A 21,697-nucleotide genomic window follows, 5' to 3' on the forward strand; every position below is an offset into this window, starting at 1 on the left:
CACATAATGTGCAAAAAAAATACAGAGATGCTTTAAAAAATGAAATGAAATATAATTTCTGATTTATTTACCCTCAAAGTCCTCTTTCAGGAAGTCAGGGTTGGGGGTTTCAGGCACAGAGCAGTCTGATCCAGAGTAGCCAGGATCACAGGCACAGTGGGTGCCTCCAACACAAGCACCGTGACCGTTACACATGTCTTGACACTGTGGGCCAATGTAGACATTGTCTAATGCCCAGGTTGGAGGATTAGAGCCAGTTGAAAAGAAACCCTGATACCAGCGGAACCTCACAGACCTGAAGGGATGCAGATACAGATTAAGATTACAGATGGATGAAATATAACAAGAAGTTTGATTTGAACATCTACTCCACAAGATGTATCCTGTCTTACCCACAGAGGCGAAGCTTCCCAAAGTGAATGACTTCTCTCCTCCAGCCTTGAGTTGTACCAGGGAAATAGATACTAGCGGGATGGAGCTCTGTGGAGCACAGTGAGGAGGGTTGTGGTGCACCGGCACACAGGGGTACCAGAAGGTGCCATGTGGCACCAAAGTCCCGTGAAAACTCAAGACGTACTGGGTTGGCAGACGAGCTCTCAGCTGTGCAGCCCACATTTATCTGGAGAAACAGAACCACACACGACACCATCAGACATGATGTGATATGATTTATGGTTTGAATGAAGAAAACTAAGGTTGTTTCTTGTAAAAGATGTCATCACAGCTGTGTAAGCGTACCTCAAACTGGATGATAGTGTTCTCATTTACGTCAATGTCCCTGGTGGTAATGGAGTGCTCCCCAAGCTCGCTGGAGACAAACACCATGGCTGACTCATCCTCTTCTCTGCATCACACAAACACACAATACTGGTCAAAGCTAAAAAAGAAAATAGCCTTCTGCAAATTTTATCACCATTGGGCTCATGAATAATGGAAGAACACACTGTCATCATTAACATTCAAAAGTAAATGTGCTCTCACAGTCCAGTCTTCTGGTAGGGACAGTAGAGGCCAGTGTTTCCTCCAGGGAAGAAGAGCCAGTTGGACTCATTTGGACCCTCTTCGAAGCCGTCTATGACCACCGGTGTGTTGTGTAAAGAGCTGCCGTCAATGATGAGATCATCTATGACCCACACCTCCTCCTTCTTACCTGAATGGCAGAATATTGTGAAGTTTATTTACAGTTAAGTTAACAGGTTGAATAGTGAGTGTTGAGAACAAACAGACAAGAGGGGCAGAGAGCAGAATAAAGTGTGAACAGCATGTATCTGCTCACCACTGTTGTAAGGCTGCCAGAGTCTGAAGCGAGTGGCGTTGGTCTGAGCGCTGGCTGGCAGCGGCAGGTGCAGGAACAGAGTGTCAGTGGAAGCTGGGAAGTAAAACTCATCCAGCATCAGCCAGCTGATTCCTCCATTCACAGAGTACTGCAGCAGCACTGAATGAGAGCGCTCGGGAACGCCTAAAAAAAGCAGAAAGATTGATTATCAAAACAATAACTTACAAAAGTCACAAAAATATAAATACATACTGGTATGTTACCTTTGGTGATAAATTTGAAGGAGAACTGGATATAGAGAGTGTTGGTACAGTCCAGATCCCGTGATACGATCATTCGCATACCATCCTGAGGACGGAGTATTGTAATTTTGGTGAATTTTCCACAGATAACCAGTTGTATCTTGTGATTAAACAGAATCAATCCTCTTACCCCTTTAAAGATGAGAGCCATGCCAGACTTTAGAGGCTCTCCACTCAGAGTTCCCCTCTCTGCCCCGTACACCTCCGGCCACGTCTCCTGCTGCAGGTTCTCATTAAAGTCCTCTCTCAGCACAGATGGCAGTGGGGCCAAGGGGACACAGTGAGCCCCTCCATAACCCTTATCACATCTTTATAGGCCGAATGGAAATAAAAGTAATGGTTTGTGAATTTACATTCAGGCAGATAATAAATGTGACGATGACCAGGGATTAAAATTAACCAGCTGTGCAGAGATTCACTTACACACAGCGTCCGTTATCACACAGACCGTGACCGGAGCACATCCAGGGACAGCCAGGAGCAAGCAACACGTTATCAAGAGCCCATCCCTCTGCTCCTGGAGTGAAGTGTGTCTGAATCCAACGGAATCGAGTTCTTGGCGAGCTGTGAAGTCAACCAGAGATAAATAATCTTGAGCACATTCAGAACTGCAGGCTTGTTTTGCACATGAAAGTAAAAATACATACTTAGCAGCACTGGGAAGGTAGACAGTGATTCTTCTCCAGTGTTTGTACTGAGTTGAGGTGTAAACAGAGCTCTGAGTGTAACCAGCACACCCAATGGCAGGGGGCACACACTCTGGGGTGATAAGGGACCAGTGGTGACCGCAGTCTGTGGAGTACTCCAGGCGCACACCGTGGGAGAAGGAAGTGGACTTACTGCATCCCATACTCAGCTCAAACTGGAGGAATGATGAGCCTGACACCTCAAAGTCCCAGCTCTCTGCATATCTGGGCTTCTCTGCAGAAGGGGAAGGGAAAAAATAGAACAAAGTTTCTGGTCTGTACTTCACAATGACTTAACACAAGTTTTAAAAAAATAAACTGAACACATGCTTTTAAATGTTATGTCAGACATTGAGCCTGGTAGAAATGCCATAACTGCCTCAAAGAGAGAACAGGTCTTTTAGAGTTTTGTTCTAAATGTTTGCATGTTTAAGGCATGTCTCAGGGACACAGAGTGTAGCAGACCATGATCACACAGGGGCATGGGAGCTTTATGTTTATACTTGTGTTGCCAAACTTGTCTCGCAGTACATGCTCTTACCGTGCATGCTAAATGAGAGGGCACAGTTGTAATGTAATATTTGCATAAAGTAAACGCACTCACAGCTTGATGCGAGCATAAATAACAGGCAGGATGCTCGTTCAGGTTTGCTCTCATTAATTATTCAGGACCCCCGGCACCACAGTTAACGGGTTATTCAATTTCAGCATGCTGCGTGCGTGGTACAATGATGTCACTGTGCAGCTATTTATGTGGTTTGTTAAGTAAGTGTGAGGATGGTGTACTGAATATGCATTCCTATGTATGTGAATATATGTCTTCGATCTTTGATCTCTTTTAACCATAAAAGCTAACACAGCAGTCCAGCTGTTTGCCAGTAACATCCTCTCATTGCATTAATGGAGTGTAACACACTCACTTTTACATCTCATACATTAGCTTTACTGATGCAGCTGTGTGTCTTTTTTTTCACAGGAGCAGCTTGACAGAGTCTGCTAGGCAGGAAATATGTTGTATATAACATGAGTTTCTAATCAAAAGCTTGTATCCTTTGAGTTAATCATGTGTTATATGAGTGCATCACTCACTGTCAATGGCCTCAGAGTTGAAGGTAAGAGCTGTGTCCAGAGATAAACAGTCCACAGTCACCTCCCCGCCCTGGATGCGGTACCAGTTGTGCCTCAAAGGGGTGGAGCCATCAAACTTATCATGGAATCCAGTCCTGGAGCTGTCGTTCATACCGATCAATACGTCATCCAGAGCCCACTGAGCAGAGTGTTTCCCTATAAAAAGATAAACGACAGAAAGAACTTGAAGTCTGTTCCAAAAATATATGTAGTTTAGTAGCTGCTGGATTGAGAACCCTCGTAATGCTCTAACCTTGCTGTGGCTGCCACCACCGAAATACTGTGTAGGAAGTCTTGGCTGCAGGTGGCAGCTCAATAGTCACCACCTGGGGCTCCAGGAAAGAACTGAAGTCCAGCTCCCTCAGGAACTGCCACTGGACACCATTATTGGTGGAGAACTGGACAATGACACCTATGATCAGAAATAATAGAACAGAAGAGTTAAGAAGAGTTTTACAGATGCACTCTGACTGGGGTAATTCCTCAGGATGTGAGGAAAACAAAAACAAAATGCAACAGAACAGATAAGAGTCCAGGCGCCTGAATATTTAAGCCACTGTTAAAGAGGCTGGCAGAGTTTTATCTGCCACACCAGAAACAATCAGACAGAGCCTTAAGCACTGCCGCAGGCAAGCGATCCACTATCTGCTGACTGATGTACAGAACAAAACAGGAAACACTCCACTTTGATTCTCTATTACATAAAACTGTGACAACACAGGCGAGATCTGTACCTACAGAGTCGTAAAAGAAGCACAAAGCTCATCAAAAGAAAAAAATATAAAAAGGAACAGATGGAAACAAGCCAAGAGTGAGAGGAAGAAATCATATGAGGATGCTTCACAAGACTGCACTGTTAAGGAGCTGCCACATGAATGCAGCAGAGGGCCTGAATACACCATGTGATACTTACCTTCATTGCGAGAGCGAGGCCTGGTGCAAGTTGGTCCCAGACTCTTGCTGCCAATTCTTATATAGAATTGGACCAACCTGTTTATAAAAGTAACAGGTTAAGTTCCATCTCTGATTCAGGAAATATAGATTTATCTCATTTGTTTATCTTACAGATGAGATTTGGTTAGACGTGAACTCAGCTCACCGTGTGTTGGTTGTATCAAGGGGAACTGTGTGTGCCTCTCTCCTCCCAGGGCTGCTGAAGTAAAGAGCTTTACCCTCACCGATGATGCCACAGCCACCTCCGATGTTCCCCCCACTCAGGCTCTGCCACAGTGGACTCAGCTTACCCTCAAAGCCTTCTGTCAGCTCTGTGGGACTGGCCACTGATGGGACACAACTATCCTGCTCCACTTTGGAAACAGACAGGAAATACACGTTAGGGAACATTGAGATGGGTATAAGTTTCTTTTTGTCTCTTCAGTATTCGTCCACGTACCTGTGTACCCCATATCACAGAAGCAGACTCCAGAAATGCAGTCTCCATGTCCTCCACAGTGGTTTGGACAGGGCTCAGAGATGTAGACCCCATCCAAGGCAAAAGGAGGGGCATCTCTGTACACACTGCTCTCCTGGAACCAACGGAACCTGGTTTTACTGGAGAAATGAGGAGAAGGGAGAAGACAAAGTGGGTATTCAAATTATAATGGTGAAGTTTAAGTTAAAAGTTTGCCTGTTTCAGTCTCTACCTGGCTGCAACATTGCGTGGTATGACCACAGTGACCCTGGTCCACTGTTCATAATCTCCAGTGTTGTAGACAGTTGGCTCTCTGAGCTCACGACCACTGCCCTCACAGACGCCTGTCCCTGGGGTTCCTGGGTAACAACCTTCTCTCACCAGAGCCCAAGTACGACCAGCATCGTGGGAGTACTGCAGCAGGACCGGGGCGGACGCACTGAACTCTGACTCACAGCCGATGTTCAACTAGTGGAGGAAAAAACACAGAAGGATTTATTACTGATGATGCAGAACAGAAAATCATTTTCTGTATTTTACACTTTGTATGCAGGTACCTTAAACTGAAGTGTGTAACCAGGACGCAGGGCTAAATCTCTTGTTACGGCCACCCTGTCCCCATCAGAGCGCCCAAACACCATGGCAGACGGTGTGGGTGCACAGAAGCTGTTGTTACTTTCCCTCTCCATGCCTTCATTTCCCAGCATCAGCCACACACTCATCTGGTTCAGAGGGTAGTCAAAAGCCGGCTTCTCATAAAAGTTCTGTAGAGAGAAAAGACAGGCAAGTTTATTCAAGAGGGTTAAAGGATAACAGCACACGCAGTAAAACAGATGTTCCATGAGATAAACAAATACACGACCTGGAAGAATTCAGGATTTTTATGGCTGTTCTGACTTATTGACATTTTCCATTACAACACAGAAAGTGAAAGCCCTAGAAAAAGCTGCCTGACAAGGTAAGAGGAAAAATGAAAACTCTCCAGACTGAGTCCTGACCTGTGGCAGAGTTGGATTGGCCATAGGGATGATGTGTTTCTCCCTCTCTGACAAAATTATGACATCATCAATGGCCCACTGGTCGTAGCCCTCTCCAGAGTGAAGAGGCTGCCACCATCTGAACCTCGTGGAGGGGGTCTTAGAGGCCAGAGGAAGCTCATAGTGGACAAAACTGAGTGAAAAAGAAGAGTCAGTTAAATTAGGAACAGAAAGTGGTACTTTTCCTCTTTTTTTCATGAACAGTTTCTCACCGGGGTTTGGTGAAGTCAGTGAAGTACATCTCAGCAATGAGACCCCAGCTGATGCCCCCGTCATTACTGTACTGCAACAGCACTCCCTCCTCTCTGCTGTCCGCCTGGTTACACTCTGCCCAGTCTCCGCCCACCCGCAGGTAGAACTGAACAAACTCCGCCCATTCAGTGTCCAGATCCCAGCTCACCAGCTGCCTCAGCCCAGCCTGAAAACAACACACACACAGGAAGTTGTAAATGTGAAGAGATGTTCCACTTACACTGTAAGATGGCAACTTTCCAGCAATCAAAATATAAATACTGTCTGTTTTGCCAATATCTTCAGCCTTGGAATAAATGTTACTGCAAAAAAACTGGGAGTCTGTTTCCTAGTAACAGCTGCAGAAGTAAACCTCAAGCCAATTGTAGTAATTCAGAAAATCTTTCAAGGAAGAGGTGCAGAGGTCGACTGTTTTTGGCAGTAGGAAATAGAAAGTAATCAAAGATTGCATACAAGGCCTCCGCCAAGTTTGCACATTGCTCAAAATGAGAAAATTTTAAAAACACATTATTTTTATATTTTTTTCTGGGTTTATACCAAAACTAAGAGACAATTACAGGATTAGTGTGCCTGGTTTCTGTCTCAGAAGTGCGTGCCTTAGCCCAAAAACTTTGTAATCTCACATTGTTGAGAAAGTTTATAGAGCTTTACCTTGAGTTAGACATATTTTTAAACTCCTGTTTTTAAGTCCATGGTTAACACTTAATGAAAATGTCATGAAATAAATCTGTTTCCTAAAACCGTGTTTCATATCCTGGTTATGAACTGAAACATAAAGGATGAGATTCATAATCTTGAAAAGCAACTCAAAAGGTGAATTACCTTACTGAAGTACAGTGATGATCCCGATGAGACCACCCCACAGCCCATGTCAGGTGTGACCACCTCTCCACCAATCACCTCCTGCCATGTAGCCAGCAGTGCATCCTGGGACTCAAAGTCAGAGAGTACACTGGAGGAGAGTGGGGATGAGGGCTGGCAGTCTGTTCCAGAGAAACCATCATCACACCTACAAACAAAAGATAAATAAAGTCTTGTTCAAGCTGTCTTAAAAATTTCATCCTCAGATTTATCTTCATGGAGCTCTGCGTTGAGTGTCTGTGAGAGCTGACCTGCAGTGCCCGTGGTCACACCAGCCGTGTCCATGGCACATGTGAGGACACTGCTGGCCTATGTAGATGTCGTCTAAAGCCCACTCGTCCTGTTCTCCATAGTAGTTCTGGATCCAGCGGAAACGTGTGGCACTGGACCTGGACGCATCAGGCACAAAATACACAAACACACACATTAAATGAAAGTCTTTTTGGATTCAGTCGAATATAATGTTAAACAGCAGCACGTGATCCATGTATGTCACCCACATCCTCATGTTATTCTCACTAATCTACCTCTCCACAGGGAATAGAGATTGGTAGATCTGGTGTTGTGGCAGGTAAAGATTAACCTTATCATCAGTGTCTGTCCATTTCTCTATGTGTGTGGTGTGTGTGTGTGTGTGTGTGTGTGTGATAGTGTGAGTGTCTAGGAGTGATGCAACTGTGTGATATGAATGTCAGAGAGAGGGCAATACCATCACTGTTAAAGGTAAGCTGTAGATATGAATGTGTGTGCAGTGCAGCCTCGTGTCGGTGCATGTGAATGTCTATCACTGATGCTGTTCGGTGCATGTGCAGTGATAATAAATGTTGGCAGAAGCGTAGCTGGTCAGGTATATTGGGGATTATACGACATGGAGGTTTCCTGGTCTGCTGCGTTAGTGACCTATATCAACTCAGTCCACCTCCTGGTCATACAGCTCCTGCCATGGCTGTTTTATTATCATTTACTGCCATGACCCTGTGACCTCTCATAACACCCTGCAGGAGATTAGACCGCCTTTATTTAGGAGCTGGTAGGAGAGGGAAATGGAGGTGGAGGTCACGGTGCTCAGTAAAGAAGGTTTATGTGATGACTTGAGTTGATAAATGGTTGAGCTAGAGCTGGATCAGTACATGGACTTCTAATTAACTGTTTGGGCTAACTGCATTGGTACAGGTTTTAAGTCTGTTAGTCCTTCAACATAAAAATTACAGGCTGGTTGAACAAACACACAAGTTCAAAACCCAACTCCATCCAGCAGTTTGAAAAATTTACCGGCACAGGTTACTGGCACAATTTGAGCGCATAAAATGAATGATACAGTCCGATACAGCCCGGGCTGTATCACTCTATAACACAGGGGCTAAACTGTTTGTGATAATGTTGATTCCAACCCACATGCAGCAGTTATTCTGCAGTGGTCTGTTCAAACTTGAGAGGCTATCAATAAAATGAAGAGTGAGGTTACGTTTGCTCCCTTTAATAGATGACTGGCAGGACACAGCTAACCAGGATTTACTAATGTTACACACTACGGACATGTCTTGGAGCACCAGGCTGCCAGCAGAACTAAATATAAACAGCTACTAAACTACTTACAAACCGACAGTGTTAACTTGTCACGTCAGCCTACAGATACGTCGCAGCACCAAGCTGCCAGTGTTGCTAACATATAGCTGGCTGCTACAACGCTTGCTTGCTGTCACATTTAAAACCATAGCGCTACGTAACTGTACTAATAAGTCCTTTACCTCAGCGCGTTGTATCTAGTAAAATATTGTCTTGAGCAAAGAAAATTATTCCTCGATCCGATCTCCATTTGATTCCAAAACAAACACACGCCTCACTAAAAATAGTGTACGACAGGGTGCGAAGAGTCCAGGCCACAAGGTGGCAAGGGAGTGCAATTAAAACAGATCCTCCACATAGCATCTCTAAGTTTTACCACCAAAAATGAGAGACTTAAGCTACGCTACAAACGTCTGATAGCATTTCTGATGTATTAATCTTTTATGGTGAAAAAGACTAATACACCAGAATCATGAAACAAAAACAGAGAACTATTACTTCAGGGTATAAAACCTTTTCTAGTAGTTTCATGGGTGTGTGTTGCTCACCAAGTCTTCTGAGGCAGAGACAGAGTGGTGCGTCTCCAGTCTTTGAATTCTGACGGGTGGTAGACACTGGGAGCTGTAAACTCAGAGCAGCTTGGCATGCCAGGCAGACAGGCCTGTTAGGAACACAAAAATGTTTTTGGTTTATGTTGATAACAGAATTCATCATTTGGATTTTGGGGACACAGTTTTCAGAAAGGCGCATGATGTACTGCGTAATCATCCCAAGGCTGCACTAACCCCGCTGTATGGGCACTGAAAAGGCCAATGCAGGATTATGCTATCTCTGACCTTGAGCACTGAAAGACAAGCAAGGATTAACAGTATAGGACGTTTAGTGAGTTACATTCTGCACTTGCCAGAAGACTGCTTTTTCCAGCACATGGGAGAATTAGAGAAAATTCACTGATGGAGGAATCATTACGCTCTATTCAATTCCAAAAGCAATAAAGTCTTGGCAGATACTTTTGTGCTTTATGAATATTTATGAGCCAGTTATGATCACAGAAAATCTTTGTTGAATCACGGGAAGATAATCTGCTTGCTGATTTAAGTATTGCCATGTACTTGCTAATAGCAGGATGATAAAAAAGGTAATTGCAATAATTCTTCATCTGAAAAAAAGTGTCACATTTAAAGACTCTCATTATTTACGCATTATTACTGAGGCTGTAATTGGTAAATCAATATTCATGATCATGAATAAATGATGTTTCCCGCTTCCCCTTAAGGATGACTCCAACGAGTTTTAGTTATAGGAAAATCTGTGAGTCAGGTTTTGAAATTTAAGGGATGAGACATTCATTATTTGACGTAAGAAACAAAGTCAAACAAATGTCACTCTTCATACCTCTTTGACCAAGTGCCAGGTTAGACCGTGGTTGGTGGAAAACTCCAGTCGGACCTGGGTGTCGATGTGTGGGGAAGGTTCGCGGCCACAGCCCATGACCAGAGAGAACTGGAGACTGTAGGACGCCCCGATCTGCATTGACTGAGTTTCCACATAACGGATACTGGAGCCAGGGCTGGGCTCACCGGAGAAACTGGATTTCAGCAAGAGGGAGGGTTGCAGATCAAAGAGTTAGTCAATTGCACAGAAAGTGAAGTATTAATTCAATGGAAACAAATGGAAAGACTAAATGCAGCATTCACAGAACTGATTGGTAGGAACAAATTTTGAGTCATACATTGTAAGGATCATTACTTCGAGCATACCTAAGAGTCCAGTCATGCTGGCAGTAAGGCTGGACATGGCCGAGATAGAAACCAAGACTTTGGGTAACGTCCAGCACGTTGCTGAAGTCAAGACTTATGGTGTTGAACAGCACAGATGTCATGCTGATTTCATCCAGGGCCCACACATCGTGACCACGTCCTGAGTGGTAAGGCTGCCACCAGCGGAACTGCACACCAAACTTTCGCGCACCAGCTGGGAGTTCAACGGACACAATCCTGTTTGAAGGAAGGATATTATTTAAATGAATGCCTTTGGATACATTACACTCTATAATAAGTGCACAGTTCCAAGGCTGGTACATTTTTGCTAGAATTAATCACACAATCCGGCTGAACTGTGACTCAGACTGTGACTCCAATCTAAAGCCCACGTATTCACAGTCTGTTGTTCATAAATACTTTATTCTTGGACAATCGTCAGTACATTCTTACACCATGCAGATGGTCAAAATAACAAAGATGTATGAATAAAACATCTATTGTTGCTCGTCACATTTTGTGGCCCACTCTGTTGTCAACATGTTGTGTTTTATTCTCATAACCTGACCTTTATTACGCTGTTTTGTCCATACAATGAGAACTTGTGCCTTCACTCGCAGGTTAAAGAGATTTTGAAAACATGTCCCCCAACTCACCAGCTCTTGTTGACCTTCTCAGTACTGATGAAGAGCTCTGAGACCTCGCCTGAACAGCTGGAACCCAGCCCACTCTGTCTTCATTACACACATAGATGGCACTAACTGACTCAATGAGTCCCAGTGGCTTACACCCCCAGCACACCATTAGCAGCGAAAATGTGTGTGTTAATGGAGTTATGGTGTCTCTGTGGAATCATATGCGTACGAGCGATAAACATCTGAGGTACCTTGGCTCGTGGAAGCCCTGGTAAGCATAGTGCTGCAGCAGCGTCCAAGTGATCCCGTTGTCTGAAGAGAAATGCAGCAGGACGCCCTCTCCTGGTTGGTCAGGGGCGGGACATGAGCTTAAGGTGCTACGGCTGCCCAGGCGAAGGGTGAACTGAAGATACCTAAAGAGGACGAAAGCAAACTGTTTCAACCATAGACTGTAAAAAAATGAAGGTAATCTTGCTTAGCTCGAAGTGAAATAGCCACCAAACTTGCTCCCCCTAGTGGTTGGCTGTAGTGCAGGTCAAGAAATCTGGTTCTCTGCTCATTCTAGATGGTCTGTGGTCAAACTTTAAAATATTAATACACCTTGTAGAAACGTTTTTCACGTCCAATTGTTGTGGTTATTTGAAGATATCATTTGGCTGCCTTGTATTCAAGTTCTCCTTTTTCTGAAAAGTTTAGTTTTCATTACCTTTAAGAGGTAAAAAATGAGACTTTGCGTCACGTTTAATGATGATTGACAGCTGCGGTTCTTGTGTACTTTTGGGGGGATAGTAAAATATGTCGGGAGGGAGAGCCAAGACGAGATTAGACTCTCGAAAGGAAAAAACTATGATAATTTTTGTCACCCGACTCCACTTAGAATATCCCAGAATCCCTCACAGTCTTTGGCGGGTGTATTTTGGCTTCAAAACCATACAATGGTAAATGGCAAAGCCATGCTGTCCCACTCTATATACAGTCTATGGATATAACGCATGAAGAAGTAGAGTGAGAAAAATAGGAGATGGTAAGGACAGGGTGTAAGAGAAGGAAATGACACAAACAAAAAGACAAGATCAGAAAAAGTAAGATGACCAAGAATGTGTTCAGAGAGTTAAAGAAAATGAGGAGGGAGGAAGAGGGTAAATAAACAGAAAGTCACACAGAGCAGAGAAGTGGGACGAAGGTGGAGGGATGATGGATGAGATGATTAAAAGAATGAGGACAAAATTAGACAGAGAGGGTGGATGAGAGTCAGAGTTCATATCAATGTACTCCTGGTAACTTCATACTTTTATCGTAGCACAAGTTTGCCTCACAAACTATCATCAATACTAATGCAATATTTATTATGATCTCCATTCGTCACCCCCCAGCTCTCTCTGTCCTTGCCTGATCTGTAGCTTCCACTTTCAGGCAGCTGTTCATCCCATCAGCCAGGAAACTGGCATTAAATCTGGCCATCAGGTGGCACACGGAGGGCCGCAACAGGCATAATCAATCCAACACAGATGCCATATCTAACTCCATCTCCCCCTCTCTATCTTTCTCCCTCACATTTTCATCCTCTCCTCTCATCTGCAGTCATCCCCATGATCACAATCCATCTCCCAGCACAGAGTACGATTGAAAGAGTTATTGATGAAGGAGGAGGATGGATAGCTGACTGGATGGAACATTGGCAGTATAAATCAGAAGTAAAGGAGAGAGTTAAACAAACTCATCTAAGGAGGGAAAATCTGAATCTGAGGTTTAAGTTTATGTTGAACAAGAGTGTGAACAAGCATTGCTCAGCACTTTCTTTACCTGGCCTGGGAACTGTCGAGCGGAGAAGTGACCAAGTGCCTCCGGCTGTCCCTGTTGAAGACCAAAGCCTTTCCACTGGCCAGCACCCCACAGGCAAAGCTGACCTCAGCCCCACGCAGAGAGGAGAAGCTGTGATAGGAAGAGAGGCGTGGGCTGGAAAACCCCTCAGACAGGAACGCTGGGAAAGTCTGGGAGGCGAGCTCACAAGCTGGTCCACTGAAACCTGGATCACATCTAGGAGGAGGAGAGGAAAGATGGAAAAGATAAGACAGTAAAAACATTGAAGAATATAAATGAGAAGAGGGGACCGAGGTAATGAAAATCCATTAATAAATAACAAGCATAATACAGTTTGATTAATCCTGAATGGTGATTGGTGCTGAAGGGCACAAGGTGGATTATGAGCAGTCTTTTTTAAAGAGGGGTGTTGGATTTATTTGGTTTAATAAAAAGATAATCCTTACTTGCAGCCTGTGCGAGAACAATGTCCTCTTCCAGAGCAGAAACGGAGACAGGACGGTCCCATGTACACTAAAGCAGAACACAGGCATGAGGTCAACTGATACTTCAATGCCAAAACGAGTCACTTTTAAAAAATTAAGTAAAGCAATTTATTTGAAAAATTGTTCTTTCAGGCTGACTAACCGTTGTCTATTGCCCACATATTGCCCACTCCAGTGCCAGACTGTTTCCAGCGGAACCTCGTCGTCTCTGTCAGAGCAGCGTTGGGCAGAGGGATTGAGATCCTTGTCCATCTGAGGACACAAAATTAAACATGAATAAATCCTTAACACACTTTATACATGAAGAATGACGCACACGTGTGCTGATTCATCCCTACCCGCTGTAGTTGTCAGAGGAGTAGATGGTACTGTGAGGTAGGTGAGGTCCAGCGCACAGCTCAGGCAGACACTCGGTGTGGAGCAGAGACCAGGAGCGACCCTGGTTGGTGGAAAACTCCAGACTCACGCTGATAAAAGAATAACAGAGGATATGTTTTTGAAGAAATCTGGCTTCAAAATTAACACTTGCAGAGTCACAAAGTGCTCCTCGGATAATGTTGTCCTCTGATAACCTTCTGTATCTGTTTCTTTTCAGCTGTGAGTAATATGATACTTATAGTTCTAAATGACAGAAGCAGTTTGAACACTGAGTAACATGATCTGGAAAAACTCATCAAACTTACATTACTTATTATTAAGACACTGAATGAGCTCAGATTTCTCTGAATATTATTCCTCTGAGGAATCAGCATTATTACAAGTTTTCTCTGTGCATAAGTTCCCGTTCTTGACTCCAAATATCTGAGTTAATCCCAGCTGGTTTGAAGGTGTCTCTTGTTGAAACCCAATGTCATGAATTTGACTTCAAAAAGCAGCAATATTAAAAGGACATTCTAACACAGTTTCAAAATATGTCACACCTGTTGGCAGGCTGGTAGGAGCCACAGCCGAGGTTGATGGAAAACTGCGCGACATGTGTGTGGGTGCCAGGCAGCACAGGGAGCAGCTGCATGAAGTCCACAGCCCATACATGACGGTTGGCTCCTCCATGTGACCGCTGCTCCAGGCAGAACTGGGTAACTGGTGTTTGTAGCTCAGTGGGCAACGCCAAAGATACGACTGCAGGAGTCTGAGAGAGGACAAACAGAGGAAGGAATTCATACATCAGACAAGACAGTGTTCAGAAAACAGGCCAAAAACAGATTCCATAGCTATCTCTTGGTAACTACAAAAATGGTGTTATCTTTGGAGGTGATATGATGTTATATTACGATAGAAAGAGAATGAGAACTTTATAAAGATTTGAGATGTTTGTCTCACCCTGTAAGACGAATATGGAAGTGTGTCAAGAACCACTCGCTCCCTCCGCCCTTCAGACCTCCCAAACACAACCACGTTGTTCTCATGGGACTCTCCTGGATCACACTCACCACCACCTTTACACAAATACACGGCTTATTTATGTGTAAATATAACATCAAATTCAAAACATTTTCATGAAGACACCAGAAATAAAGCATGATACTGAATATTCAAAGCTATTATTGTTGAAAGTATTATGAAAGGGGATTTCTCATACCCATGGTAAAGTGGAAGCGAAGGTTTCCGTATGACGTGGTGTCGAGGTAGGGGGTGCACACTCTCCTCCGGCCTTCCCTCTCAAACACCAGAGCTGAGCCTGACTCAATCTCTCCACACTGGGTCCCATAGACAGCTCCCTCAATGTCCCAGCTGAGCAGTAAAACACAGATGTAGCAAAGGCTGGTTAGTAAGCAAGAGAGCTTCCTGAACAACAAATGCTGAACAACTCTTTAGTCGATCATGTTTTCAACAGTTATGATTCATTCATTATTTCCTGAGACTAAGTCGGTTACATAATCAGTAAAACATCTGAATGAAGAATTATGATAATAACTTCTTATCATATTCACAGAGGTTGAAACTTTAGGAGCTTTGAGGTATAAAAGCTAAGTGGGACCAATCACACTCATTATCAGCTGCATATTTAGATGCATACATACAATGTAACTCAATAAAAGTAGATGGTCATGACTCCAAGCAAAAAAATCCTATTTGTTCAGCACTAGACCTTTGGGAAGCTTCTCATTTAGTCCTCAGCTAGTCCAGTCTCTAATCTCTTAAATACTTGCGTTTTCTAATGACTGAGAAGGTTTGTGAATCCTGAGAGGATCACCTCATCTTCTTAGCAGCTATGTTAACATGGAGTCAATATTGGGTTAAGGTCAATATTCTGGTTTCTGAAACATTCGGAATAACAGGTTTATATGCATGAGCAAACAGGGTTATTCCTTTCTACATGGTACACACATCGACACAGCGATGCACGGACAACATCTCTCCGTCTTCCTGTATCCATAGCAACATCAGCAACAACAACAGCAGCATGGCAGACTTGCTGTACTCAAAGGACCAAGATTCCTTGCGAACAGAAGATGGGCTGAACACAAATTAATGTTCCTTTGGATTGGGATATCCCGACAGGTGTATACATGACCAAATATTCTGGTTAGAAAAAGAAGTGACCCAGATGTGCTTTGGGGGGGTTTTAAAAACCTAAATATGTGCATATTCTGGTTTATCAAAAGGTTTATTGATGTTTACATGGCTGTGCGCAACTGGGTTATTGCTTGTATTCCAAATATGAAAGAGTTACTGACTGCACGTAAACACAGCCATTGATTTTTTGAGTTAACTCTATTGCAGCAGCACCTGCAAAGGGCACATATAGCGGACCTCTAAACTTCAGCTATACTAGGGATGCATTGATCCGACTTTTCTGGCCTTGATACCAATACCTGGGCTTTGGGTATCGACCATACCGATCCTGATCCAATACCAGTGTTACATAATAACCTGCATGCTCTACTGTGGGATAAGACTGGTAATGTTTTGAGTAAACGACAAAAATATTACATATTGACTTACTGAGGTTAATATTTATTTAAACTTTAAGTGTTTAAATGTTTAACAGCAGTTTGGTTATCATAGTTTAGCCTTGGTGTCAAGTTTGGACCGATCCTTTCCCTCTGATACCCAATCCAGCTTTGAGGGGCTGGATTGGCGCCAGTACCCAATACCAGGATCAGATCAGTGCATCCCTAGTCTGTACATGTTTTGACTAGGATATCAAGACTGAAAGCTTTTGATATGATGTATTAAAAGTTCTATAAATCCACATATGACGATATTTCACCACTCACATCAGGTTATTTGTACCTTGGGACACACTGAATTCTCACTACTCTCCTTGCATTGACGTTATCAGAGTTTGTGTACATACAATAACCATAAATGCATTAGCTTGACAGACTTTTGGCTCAGGGTAAACTCTTCTGTGAGAATCTGTCAGCTGGCAATGAAACTAAAACAGGAATTATAAACCATGTATGGAGAGCAGTTTGCAGCCTGAGCTATTTGCTCAGAGCAAATACTTCCCATTTGTTTACCCCATTATTAGAATCTTTGTATTTATCGAATTTTGAATGAAATTAATGAAATTAAATAGGTACGTTTTAAAATCATGAAACTTCACTGTCAAACTGCACGCTGACACATCACAGATATTTTAAGGAGAATTTGAATCAGGGTCATGTTTTAGGATTGTAATTTGTACACTGCTCTTAAGTCAGTAAACATTTGCTGTTATTCACACCTCGCCAGTCAAAAAACTCACTACACCAGGAATATGGAATAAATCACCTGGAAGAGGAGTTATACACACATCATCTCACACACACTCACACACGTGCAGTCACATATTTGTGCACAGTGGAGAGAGGATCCTCATTAGCACTGACAGAAGTTAACTCAGTATGTCAGCCCTCTCCTGCATTCTTCTACCTCCTCACCCTCCTCTCTCTTCCTCTCCACCCCCTGCTTCCCACATTTGCCATGCAGAATATCAGCTACAGCTTCCCTGTCGAAAGCTAGCGTTGAGTTAAATTATTCTTAATGGAGTGTAGCATTAACACAAGCAAAAACTCTTCCTGACTGTGGATGTCGTGAGAGAGGGAAGGAAGCAGTGCAGCATGTTGGCATGCAGCAGGAGGGGACAGGGTGCAGGATGCCTGTTGAAACACATGCCTGGTTCAGGTGTATTAACATACAAATGTATTAACAGACTTTCTGGTAATCACTCTTTGGTAGTAACACTAAACATCATCTCTCCTCTTTTATCTCTCAACCCCTTCAAGTGCCTGTTAGAGTGTTTCCTTGCATTGTCTGTTTGTTTGCATGCATGTGTGTGTATGTGTGTGTATGTGTGTGTGTATGTCTCACTCTAAACAGATGGAGCGCTGTCTCTGTAGCAGTCAGAGGTATGGCATTAACCTGTGTCAGCCTGCATGCCTGACATAAACTTGTGCAACACGCTGTGTCGCATCACTTGACATATGACAAGTGACAGGTGTCAATGCACAACACACACACACACACATACACGCAGACACACTGTGAAGTAGCTGTTGTGAACTTCCCAAAATCCCACCCCACTGCTATCCCACCTTTCCTAATTTGGTATGTGCTATGTGCTGGGGCCAGGTTTATTATCCAAAACTGATCCTACATTTATTAATTTTGCTCAAGCTTATATTGGCTTTGTGTTACATTTTGTTATTCCAAAATCATAACAGAATTCAGTCTGGGGTCTGGTAACCTCATTCAGTTTTATTATAATTACCTTTCTTTCTACAGAACAACAACCTCATCAGTGCCAAGTCTGCTCAGTCAATAAAACCCTTCAAAAAGCTTTTATAAACCTGTAAATCCACTGACTGTCACTTCAACAATGCAGCATTTGCATGTCATTTTTCCCACTTGTATTATATTTAGTTTTCATAGTCCAGTTTGACCTTTTCTTGAAACTGTCTTATTGTATTTTACTGCATTCCACACTCCTAAAGCACTTTGTAACTGTGTTTTTAAGAGGTGGAATACAATAAAAGTTTATTTGCCATCTCATTTACGATAGGAGGTAAGAGAAAGGACTGGGATGAAACAAACCAGTAAGAGTGCTGAGGGTGAAATGGGATCATCACTGACTTACTTAGAAGGTGGGCTTTCAAAGTCTTCCTCCCAGTAGCTCCTTCCTTCCTCCCGGTGGAGGTCAATGTCTCGGGTAGAGGCGAAGCTCTGGCCAACTCCCTCACCACCGTGGAAATACAGAGCATTGCCCTCTGATTGACAGGCATGCTGGCCAATAAGAGCACAGGTGAGAAACATGTAACCACTTCTGCAAAGTTTGCTACTATTTAAAGAGAAAATGCATTTTTTTCTACTTTGATGTAGACTACAGAATATTTTGTTGATGTCTTTCTGTCAGCACGTTAAATGAAGAATTGAATTGTTCATTAGGCTCTTCGTCATGTTTCTTGGCACCTGGCTTCAGCGAAAGAATCGACTCATACAGAGAGGAATCAATACCAGTGTTAAATGACTTATTAATGTACCTTGACGGTTGCTCCAGGGAAGAAGAGCCAGTTGGCAGTGTCTGGAGGGTCAAGGTTGTCCTCCATGAGGGGGACTTTGTGAGCAGCATTGACAAGCAGCACATTGTCCAGACCCCAACAGGACTCGTAGCCTTCAGGGCCTTGGGGGACCTCCTGGGACCAGCGAAGACGAACACCATCAGCTCTGGATTTATGCGGCAAGGGGAGCAGGTGAAGGACTGTGCTGCTGTTGGTTGGGGCTCTGACGGAGAGGAAAACAAATAACATTAGTGTGAAGATGATTTATATATGAATCAATCTTTTGTACGTTTATGCCATAAAAAATTATAACATTTCATTAAAGAGCCTATGAGAAGGATCTGTTGTAATTGCAATCCCTTGCCACCTTGTGGCCCTGAGTCTCTGTACACTGTCGTTAATTACTTTTAGTGAGGCATGTGTTTGCTTACGATTTAAATGGAGATTGGATTGAAAGAAATTTTCTTTGTTCAAGACAAAGAAAACCAGATACTGGATACAATGCACTGAGGTAAGGGACTTATCAGTACAGTTACGTAGCGATACATTTTGAAACTCGTCATCAAGCGTAGCCAACAAATCTGTAGGCTAACGTGACAACAAGTAAACACTGTCAGTTTGTAAATAGCCGTTTATATTTAGCGCAGCTAGCAGTCTGGTGCTCTAAGACATGTCCATAATGTGTAACGTTAATTAATCCCGGTTAGCTGTGTCCTATCAGTTATCTACCAAGCAGAGCAAACATAACCTCACTCTTCATTTCATTAATAGACTCTCAAGTCTGAACAGACCACTGCAGAATAACTGCTGACTGTAGGTTGGAATGAACATTATCACAAACTGTTTAGCCCTGTTATTGAATGATACAGCCCGAGCTAAAAGCTAATTAGCCTTTAGCTTGCGCTGTATCTCTCTCCCGTTTTGCTTTCTTCTGCTCTTCTGTCCTTTTTCTGTCCGACAGTTAGGCTCCTGTGTCCACCATCACCACAAAACTAATCACAGAAATCGTTTTTAACCTCGTCAGCCAGCGTGTTGTTGTCATAGAGACCTAGACACACCGTAAATCAGTCCAGTCAACCTGTTCAACTCATTCTGGAAGCTAAAAAGCAGAAATTTAAAATAACCTTTAACCAGCAATACTGGCCTTGATAATCTCATTCTAAAGTGTGGGTTACGACCAGGCATATATCTAGGATGGAGACTTTTTTTAAGATCACTTTCAAACTCCTCACAGCGCCTTCAAAAAAGGCCGAAATGTTCAAATAAGGGGAGATATTGTGAAGAGATGCTGCCAGAGAGGGAATTAAAAGTAAACTAAAACAAGTCTTCCACAATGGAAAGCACTCACTGCAGTTTAATACGATAAGTTAAATAATCACCATTACATTGTGTCTGTGTTCGACCAAGCAGAAAGAGAGAAGGACAGAAAACAGGGGATCACAGAAAAACAAACAGAGCAGGAGAGGGATGACAAATTGAGAGGGGGAGGTGTGAATGAGGTAGAAAGAGAGGGCGGGTGCTCATAACAGATGGACAGACTGTGGACTAGAAGAAGGAGCACGAGGGGAGCAGAGAAGAGAGACAGAGACCTGATATTCTCCAGTGTGATCCAGTCATCTGAGGTGTTGGTGTTACCACTTAGGCTGTATGACACAGTGATGCTGGGGTCTGAGTAACTGAACCTGCAGGAGCCGGAGCCTGGGGAGTAGAAACACACACAGTGGACACTTACATATAAATGTTAACACACTTCTGTTGACCGACAGCTGGAAAAAGTGTCGGCTAGTTTCCCTTTTTACAAGAGCTGAATTTTGTCAGCGGGGCAATGATCCTTGTTATGCCCTGGGAGCAGCCAGGCCTGACATGGTGGCTTCTTCTGACTGATTGCTCCCAGATTCTCTCACTTAGCCGAGTGGAAAATTATGTTTAAATGATGTCATGGTGGAACTAAGAGATCAGCAGCTTAACAGGGCTGACAGAGATTATCAGGCCGAGTGAAATGAAGGGGCCAGGCAGAGATGATAAGGAGAGGAATGCTGAAAAGAGTCTCTATAGCAAACTTTGTGCCCCTTAAAAACACAAGTTGTGTAATTGTGTGTGTGCTTTGGGAGCTGGAAGGGTCTAGAAGAGTAAAAGAAGTAGCAGGTTAACCTCTACATCCCACCTCCCAATCTCCCAATCCCCCTTTTCCCCCACTGCCTCATGGTGAGCAGCTTCCATGTCCTGTCAGCATCCCGCTGAGCCGCTCTATCTCAACTAAGTAAAGCTGTGCATTAACCTGCTACCATTTCGCTACACTGCTCAACGCACAGCACCCCTGCATCCAAAACACATATAAATGACCTGCAAACTGGAGCGAGGTCAGACAGCAGAAGGGATGAAAAAAAGAGAGCAAAAGAGAAATGCAGGAAGGCTTGGAGGTCAGAAGGGTTGTCGCTAAGTATGTACTGTTATTTCCTCCCTGTCACATTCCCCTGGGAACTGGCGGATGCATGTAATGGACATGAAAAATACAACACCTCTAAAAACTCTGCCATGGCCTTCTGGGTGTCTTTTCAGAAGATTGTAAATCATTCATTATTGTGATAGGAGAGGCAGAGCAAAGAGAAAGAGAAAGAGAAACACAAATACACCGTGCAGCAGCAGCAGGCTCACCAGTGTGTAACAGAAGGAACATGCCTATTTCATGAGAACCACAAAGGGATCCATTTTTCTGGGTAGAGAAGACTGTTGCACGCCAGGATAATTTATCAAAGAAGGGCTTTAAAAAATGTCACAGACAGGATCCTGATACACAAATTTTGTGGCATTTGAAAAGTGTGGGATCATTTTATACTCACCTAGGGCGAACTGCAGAACTGAGGCAGTGCTGGTGTTCAGAGGTACAGTCGTCTGTTACAGAAACACATAACAATGTAAGAAATCACAGTTGAAATGATCTAATCTAGTTTGTTTGACACAATATCAGCCTCTGATTTTAAAGGAAATGTT

General features: G+C 43.4%; 1 protein-coding gene across 4 annotated transcripts in view; it reads right to left on the bottom strand.

Annotated features, from left to right (window-relative positions):
• reln (reelin) overlaps positions 1 to 21,697 on the bottom strand; it is a 101,559-nt gene that overhangs the window by 13,532 nt on the left and 66,330 nt on the right. For all 4 annotated transcript variants that reach the window (XM_074676846.1, XM_074676847.1, XM_074676845.1 and 1 more), the window contains exons 8-42: positions 21,547 to 21,598; positions 20,296 to 20,404; positions 18,689 to 18,929; positions 18,286 to 18,431; positions 14,800 to 14,951; positions 14,541 to 14,656; positions 14,141 to 14,349; positions 13,559 to 13,687; positions 13,363 to 13,472; positions 13,182 to 13,248; positions 12,718 to 12,951; positions 11,166 to 11,327; positions 10,280 to 10,516; positions 9,915 to 10,107; positions 9,068 to 9,180; positions 7,205 to 7,342; positions 6,915 to 7,101; positions 6,053 to 6,258; positions 5,802 to 5,973; positions 5,361 to 5,567; positions 5,036 to 5,271; positions 4,786 to 4,943; positions 4,492 to 4,699; positions 4,306 to 4,382; positions 3,646 to 3,804; positions 3,354 to 3,548; positions 2,226 to 2,499; positions 2,002 to 2,142; positions 1,709 to 1,886; positions 1,540 to 1,624; positions 1,277 to 1,459; positions 982 to 1,150; positions 739 to 844; positions 393 to 619; positions 72 to 295 (exon numbers count right to left, since the gene is read on the bottom strand). In XM_074676846.1, the coding sequence (XP_074532947.1) occupies positions 72 to 295; positions 393 to 619; positions 739 to 844; positions 982 to 1,150; positions 1,277 to 1,459; positions 1,540 to 1,624; positions 1,709 to 1,886; positions 2,002 to 2,142; positions 2,226 to 2,499; positions 3,354 to 3,548; positions 3,646 to 3,804; positions 4,306 to 4,382; positions 4,492 to 4,699; positions 4,786 to 4,943; positions 5,036 to 5,271; positions 5,361 to 5,567; positions 5,802 to 5,973; positions 6,053 to 6,258; positions 6,915 to 7,101; positions 7,205 to 7,342; positions 9,068 to 9,180; positions 9,915 to 10,107; positions 10,280 to 10,516; positions 11,166 to 11,327; positions 12,718 to 12,951; positions 13,182 to 13,248; positions 13,363 to 13,472; positions 13,559 to 13,687; positions 14,141 to 14,349; positions 14,541 to 14,656; positions 14,800 to 14,951; positions 18,286 to 18,431; positions 18,689 to 18,929; positions 20,296 to 20,404; positions 21,547 to 21,598 (5,800 nt within the window). The remainder of the gene's footprint in view (positions 1 to 71; positions 296 to 392; positions 620 to 738; positions 845 to 981; positions 1,151 to 1,276; positions 1,460 to 1,539; positions 1,625 to 1,708; positions 1,887 to 2,001; positions 2,143 to 2,225; positions 2,500 to 3,353; positions 3,549 to 3,645; positions 3,805 to 4,305; positions 4,383 to 4,491; positions 4,700 to 4,785; positions 4,944 to 5,035; positions 5,272 to 5,360; positions 5,568 to 5,801; positions 5,974 to 6,052; positions 6,259 to 6,914; positions 7,102 to 7,204; positions 7,343 to 9,067; positions 9,181 to 9,914; positions 10,108 to 10,279; positions 10,517 to 11,165; positions 11,328 to 12,717; positions 12,952 to 13,181; positions 13,249 to 13,362; positions 13,473 to 13,558; positions 13,688 to 14,140; positions 14,350 to 14,540; positions 14,657 to 14,799; positions 14,952 to 18,285; positions 18,432 to 18,688; positions 18,930 to 20,295; positions 20,405 to 21,546; positions 21,599 to 21,697) is intronic.

The sequence above is a fragment of the Halichoeres trimaculatus genome, unplaced genomic scaffold (assembly GCF_033239565.1).
Source record: "Halichoeres trimaculatus isolate MK-OKI-2021-1 unplaced genomic scaffold, fHalTri1.1 fHalTri1_scaffold_10, whole genome shotgun sequence".
NCBI classification, from domain to species: domain Eukaryota; kingdom Metazoa; phylum Chordata; class Actinopteri; order Labriformes; family Labridae; genus Halichoeres; species Halichoeres trimaculatus.